The 7,412-nt window shown below is 38.0% G+C and overlaps 1 protein-coding gene across 1 annotated transcript in view; it reads left to right on the forward strand.

Annotated features, from left to right (window-relative positions):
* The window catches only part of LOC129231141 (mucin-6-like), a 105,229-nt gene extending 98,060 nt beyond the window's left edge, over positions 1 to 7,169 (forward strand). Inside the window, exon 2 of the mRNA XM_054865388.1 lies at positions 4,402 to 7,169. Within this exon, the coding sequence (XP_054721363.1) occupies positions 4,402 to 6,455 (2,054 nt within the window). The 3' untranslated portion in view covers positions 6,456 to 7,169. The remainder of the gene's footprint in view (positions 1 to 4,401) is intronic.
* Positions 7,170 to 7,412: the final 243 nt, after the last annotated feature.

Genomic DNA, 7,412 nt, shown 5'->3' on the forward strand with positions numbered 1-7,412 from the left:
ATCTAATGAATATTCAATTAACTGCAAGATGTAGACAACATTTATGAGCTAAAGCATTTAAAAAGTAAGTTAACAACAAAAGTAAAACGTAAATTCAACCAATTTTCTTGCTTTGAAAGAGCAGAAAAATAAATAAATAACCGGCCGCATTTCGAAACACAGGCGGTTAAACCAGAGATCCGGTTAAGCGGGAGGCTACTGTAATGTAGTTAAACTCGTAAAAGTAAAAGTAATTCGATAATAAGTCGTTTTCATTTAAACTTCATTTCAGTTCAGTCCCTTGAACGGCGCAAAAACGATACTTTATTGTACAGTTATGCATTTTACGACTATCTACTGATATGCAGGTATTATTTTTGACGAACGTAAACCTGAATTTATTTCTACGAAAAAAAAAAAAATTTGTTTATTATTATTTATTATGAACCAAATAGTAGTACTTTACTGAGTTCTAGCATTTTATGATCTCTGTTTGCAAAACTTTGGTTTAGAGCAATCAATACTCTTTTCAAAGGGAAGAATATAAGTTAATTTATAAAAACTCAACATAAGATAATGAGTTTGTTCACTAAACAAGAACTCTTGTTTTAATCATCATGTCAATGTTTTTAAGAATTAATACTCTCTATTAGCATTTGGGGAGATTATGTGTACGGTTGAGCATTCAAATTCCATAAAGTGCTTAAAAAATATGTTATGCCCTCCTTCGAAAAAAATAGTACACATTTTTCTATACTTTTATAGTAGACTTATATTAAAGAAGATAAGGACTCTTTAAGCGATCCTCTTAAAAAAAACATTGAAAAAAAAAATTACTAGAACTTTTTTTTGATAAAATTTACTCTGGAGACAAACTTTTTACTTCTCGCGCTACTTCCTGCCAGATCCATCCCCGATTATTAGCAATATTTGAAGCAGGGTTAGTGTCCCACACTTTGCTCAAGTAGCTACTTTACATTTTTTGCTACAAGTTCTTGTATGAGTAGCGGATAAGTCTAGTATTGAAGCTATTATTGAATTATGGATAATACTTGGTTTTCTTTGAAGAAAAGGAATCCAATCTCTAGACTTCCGTGTGAAGAGAGTTGTAGTCTACACGAAGAATCGATATGCAACAAGTAGTTTTTGCTTAAATATTATAACTCATAACGATGTTAGATGTTGCAAATTCAAAAAAGAGGAGGCAGATTCTTACACTATTGTAAAGTCGTTCCGATAAATTTTCAGATGGATCTAAGTCAGTTATTGCTGCTTAATTATCATCTTGTCTTATTAAATGTAGCAGCCTGCTACATTTAATAAGACAAGATGATAATTACTAACCACATTGACACAACGAGTGCAGTTGCATCTGTTAGGAGGTCATCAGTAGGGAGGTACTCAGTCATCATCTAAAATGAGTGACAGATTTGCTGAAAATAAGTTGGTAACTCAGAAATATGCAGCTATTCAATCTAGATGCTACCAAGTCGGGGAAAATAGGAGGCAAATTCTGACACAATATCAAGTCAATCCAATACATTTTCAGCAGGATCTGAACAATTTTCGACTAGATAGATTTGTAGCAAAGGAGTACATAGTTCCCCAGAAATCTACTGATAGAATCTAGATGCTGCAAGTTTGAAAAAACTATAAAGCTCACCCTTACACTATATAAAGTCATTCCAATGAATTTTAAACGGGATCTCAACAATTTAACTATTTCTGTATAGGTTCGATTTAGAAATTTTTGGAAAATTGGCTAGACACATCGGTAAGGTTTCCTTCGAACAGTAAATCGAAAAAAGTGCTATAGAGTGGCGACGGCACACCATTTTTATTGTTACAGGCCACCTGCTTTGTTTTTATGCTGCTACAGGCTAAGGTACACCTAGGGTGTTAACTACCTGAATTGAATATACTAGCTAGCGAAAACTGCTGCAATGATGTCAGAAGTCACATTGCTATACACTTTATGTATCGTTCTTGATTTTAAACTTCATAATAATCAAATTAAAAACATATTTCATCATAATTTTCTGTACAGTCCGAGACTCCTTAGCTAAGGGGACACTAGGCCGAGTCTCATGGGTCTAATGGTAAATCAAGCTCCGTTTATAGAGCAAGATGACGATCACCAACCACATCGATCCCAAAGAGCACAATTGCATCTGCATACGGTCTAAAATGACTGACAGATTTGTTGAAAATGAGTTGGTAACCCAGCAATCTACCACCTATGGTTTTGTGCTCATGGGACACAGCATCCCGTCTCATAAATCAAAAACGTGTCAGACAAGGCGTTGTTTCGTTAGAAGTATGTGTTTGACGCTTAACGTTTTGCCTGCGGTGGGATATCTCGTTAGCTAGAGTGATGGAGGAGGGTTAAAAGCACTTCCGCGATTTTGCTCTGTCTGTCCAACCAACCAGCTATTTAATTAGACCTCTGCGTGCGGCATTTTATCAATAGAATTAATTAATGGATATTTCTTGCGGATTATAAATGTCAAGAGCGGAGTAGGAAAACTTTCGTGAACTTTTAATTTTTTTATTCTCTTTCTTTTCTTACTTGTTGATGGGACAAGGACACTGCTGGGGGGTTTTTGTATTTTCACTACGACCAGCACTGGTTCAGGTATTTTTACTTAGCCTTTTGGATTTTGACGCATCCTGAAATTCGTCTATTGAAAATTTGACTGAAGTTTTGAACAACAACATAAGTGTGAAGTTTCTCATTACTGTTGCATATGGCTTTTGACAAAGCTGACAGAGGCAAATGTTTGAACCAAGATACATGTGAAAATTCTAGCATTATAGTTTTAATATTTAATAGCGTTTTCGAGCATTCTTATGGTATTCTATTGATAAATATTGCTTCTGACACGACCCGTATTACCTTCTGGGGGGGGGGGGGGGTCGGTCATAATCTGGGCAGAAATTCTACCGAAAAAAAATAGATGCCCCATATTCTTTAGTGCGTAGCTTCGTACGTGAATAGTGTGTGAACTCTCTCACAAAAAAAAAAAGCGAAGGGAGCAAAATTTTCTTAAGCTCACATAGAAAATAAGCTCTGTATTCCGCGGTGCATTCAAGTTTTCTATACAGGATCCCCTGATTTTTCCTTATAACAGCCTGCAATTCAGCAAGTGTGCGATTATGTTATGAAATGTATCAAAAATCGAATAGTATCGGTTGGACATGTGGTATGTTAAGAAATTAGAGGAAAAAAATGACCTTAAAGTGAAAAATAGTGCAACAATTAATGTAAGGTATATTGCGCATAAGGGAACTTCAATTCTTTTTCTTATCTAGAACTGATGCATGAGAATGATAATAGTGGCATTCCTCGTTGCTATGTTTTTATCGAGAGAGAAAGTTATTGGGTCTATAAATTCTGGTGATCAAAAAAAGCTGTCACATGCGCGGAAACTTACGTCCCATATGTGAACATTTCTGTACGGGAAGGATTACGCGTTAAGAGAATTGGCGAAAATGACTATTTTATCAGTTTTGGAATTGATGTTTTAGTGGGCTCTGGAGAGTAATATTGATGAGCTCCATTGCTTACCGCCTAATTTGTAAGATTTGCTTTTAAAAAGAAGTGTAGGGGCTGAACTCCTATGCCAATTAATTCTACCTTTGCATCACCTCTAAATGTTGAGCACTTAATATCTAATGATAGCTTCAGCTCAGTTCCAGAGGTTTTGCTGTTCAATTTCTGTTTAAAGTTCATTTTTATCTTCTGAATAAGGTAGAAGTTTCCTAATAATGATTTCGCTACTAAGGGAAGAGCATGAGTTTTTATAAGGAAAGTGAGTGCGTCGAGAACAGAAACGAAATGTGTCTGAATCTGTGATTCAAGCTCTTTTTGCACTAAAGCGAATGGTGATTACCAATTTAAATGTTTAATTGTAACGGGGCTCGCTTTCTTTTAAAGGACTGAGTGATGCGAAACCACTGCTAACTCAATTTCATAAAAAATACGTCATGCTTTTCCTGATATATGCGACTGAAACATAGAAAACTAATCATTTCTTGCATCTTTGCAAAACGATTTTCACATCGTCATCGTTATAAGATAATTCTAGTTTTTGTTTTTTAAGACTTCGTTTCACATATTACGTCTTTTTTCATCAAGGAAACTTTTATTGGAGCATCTATCAACTCATCACCCAAAAGAGAGACAAAATTGAAACGAGCCCGTGGCACAATTTGGGGAAGAAAAAAAATCCCGGAATTAATGCAGGGGCCATGTTCAAAATTATTTGTACAATAATTTTGCTATGCATTCATTTTAGTTACAGGGCATGATTATGTACTTGAGTCTTTATTCTGTACAGTAAATTTAGAAGTGGATTTTGTATAAATTAAATATTTTTGTGATTTGTAAGTAGCCTAAGTTTCCTGTTTTTTGTTTTTCAGAGAATAATGAGAACGGTATGCCTCGTCGCTTGCGGACGGCGTACACGAATACGCAGCTGCTGGAGCTGGAGAAGGAATTCCATTTCAACAAATATCTGTGTCGGCCGAGACGCATCGAGATCGCAGCATCCTTAGATCTGACGGAACGGCAGGTCAAAGTGTGGTTCCAGAACCGGCGCATGAAACACAAACGCCAGAGTCTCATGAGCAAAAACGGCGATGAAAAAGGCGAAATGGAAGGGGGAGAGACCACGCGCACTGCCTCGTCCACCCCGACTGGCGCGGGCTCGACCCTGTCTGGAAACGAGGCAGACACCAACAAGACAGATTCAGCTGATGACCGATCAGCTACCGAAACATCTAGCTCTGTGGGTAGTCCTGAGAGACCTCCTCGGGGGGTGGCCAAGAAGCCGCGAGAATGCTCTACCTCCGATCGACCAGTGTCTGATCGATCACCAAGTTCATCTGCTGCTGGAGTTGCGGCAAGTGACGGAATTAGTGAGGCATTATCACCATGTTCTACCTCAGAGCGCTTGCTGAACTTAGATTCCGAGTTCCCCCAACAACAGAGTCGCCTGCACTCGCCGGGATCTTCGCAAATCAATCCTGAAGGTCTGCCTGCCACATCGAGGAAAGGCAGCCCTGTTGGGGGTGACCTAAAGTCACCCGAAAACTCACTTTCGTCCACACCTCCAACGGAACCCATCCTCCATAACCTCGGCAACCTGGGTACAGATAGATCTCAGTCTATGATAACCGGTGAAACAAAAAGTACGCGATCTGTTTGCCCAGGTCTTACAAATGGACACTTGACCACCACGAGTGGTCGCAGTGCTAGCCACAGAAAACTAACTCAGTCATGTTCCATGGACGCAAACATCCCTTTTTGCAATTCTCCGTGCAATATCAACTGTTCCCCGGTGGCAAGTAGCACTCATTGTACCAGTCCGGGAGTTTATCAGATGAACACTCAACACTGCCCTCCACCTCATATGTCCCCTAGCTCATCATACCATAGAACGAGGTCATATTCATCAACAGTTCCTTATTCTACTGATCCAAATGGAATGATAACTTACGGGCAAACCAATCACAGAGGTTTGTCTCCAAGTGTCGGACAAGCAAATTATTGTTATCGCACTCCTCCACCAACAACTCCAAATCAACAACAAACTTATCAACATCCTTCTCCTCAGAGAATGGATAATGATTGGATCACGCAACAGAACTCTTACGGATCGCAAGTACAATCTCCTATGTACTATGCTAATGACAGGGCGTGCCAATCGCAGCATGCCTCAATGTCGCATAATCAGACTTCTCAAATGGGAACTGGAGTTCCTTTGGGAACGCATACAATGCATACAACACCACAACAAAGAAATTCTACGCATCATTCTCCAGTATCACGCTCTCCATATCCGTATACAGTTGATTCAGTTCCACCTCAAAGCCAACAACACGAGTCCCACTCGCATAGTGCATACATGCATGACTATAGGGGTGAAATAAATACCAGTTACAATGTCAACAGAAACTACAATAGTCTTCATTCGAATAATGGGTACGATTCTAGCGTAGGATCCTCAGGGGAGCAGTATGTTCCAAACAGTATTAATCCAGATGGTTCAGTTTCATACTGCTATCCACATCACAATAATACTAACAGTGGGTATCGACCAGATTCATTTGATGAAAATGGTTCACAGACTATATATTATGACCTAAGCAACAGTACTGGCAGCAACAGCCGCGTACCAGATTACAGTGCAACAGCTCCAAAACAAAATTTCCCTCAAACGAGCAATATTTATGAAGTGAACCATACAGTAGGGGACACTGCCAACATTCCTACTTACAATCAATCAACAGAGAACTATAGGGGACAGTGTCCCGCAGAAAGTGATGTATCATTCAACTATTACGATTCTTCTGATAGTTTTCCATCAAACAACAATGCAGTGCCGAACAACAACTCCTGCGGGACTACCGACTTTAATTTCCTTACCTTAGCTAGTGAATTCTCATCGCCAGAGTATTACCAGTTAAGCTGACTTCACTGAGTGACACATTTTGATAGGTGCAATGTGTTATACTATCAACGAGTTACGTTACACTATGCAGCACCTATTCACAAAGGAACTTAAAAACGAAATCTAATGACACCTTGTTTAAAGCTAAATCTCAGGTTCTTAAACAGAGTTGTTCTAGTCAAACGAGAGAATTCCGTATGGGTGGGAAGCAGATGCGTGATATCAATATGGGAATTCCTTTCTGTGCATTGTTTAAAATTTTGAATAAAAAAGAGGAAGTAATTTTAATGAGCTAGTATTTATTGAGAGCTTTCTGCTGATTTACATTTTATGTACACATTACAATGTTGTCATACGAGAAATGAAAAACTTCTTGACACTAAAATATAAATTAATGAAATCAGTGATTATATTCGCTTCTACTCCTTTCCCAATAAGTTTCATCATGAAAAAAAATGTTTGCTCATCACTGCTTAAAAAATGGTCACCAATCATTGATCAGCAGTTGAATTATTTATTTATCCATAACTAACAGAGTTCGCGTAACTCATCGTTGTATCCTACAGATAATTTCAAAACTGTTCGACTCTGTTTTCACCACACCTGAGGTTTTCTAGCTTATTTGTAAGTTAGATTTTAAAAGAACTGTAAGTTTTTAACAGTGCAATGAAATTCGGTTTCTGAACACTATATCATCGTGTAGATAGTGTGTGTAACTGTATAGAGACATTTGTGAAAATTAATATTATCTATTATGTCAAATTGGTGACTCATTATTATAGGCTCTTTGCACGAAATCATTTCATTTCATTTAACACTTTCCTCCCTCCTAATACAACTGCAAAGATGCTCCCAAAACACAAACAATTAAAACATTATTACAAACTGAACTGAACGCAGTTCAGTCTTACAAAGTGGAAAAAAGACATGTCAATGAAAATGCATGGTTGACGTGTCTTACAAGAAATGAAAATACCC

This window comes from Uloborus diversus, chromosome 10 (assembly GCF_026930045.1).
Source record: "Uloborus diversus isolate 005 chromosome 10, Udiv.v.3.1, whole genome shotgun sequence".
Lineage (NCBI taxonomy): Eukaryota > Metazoa > Arthropoda > Arachnida > Araneae > Uloboridae > Uloborus > Uloborus diversus.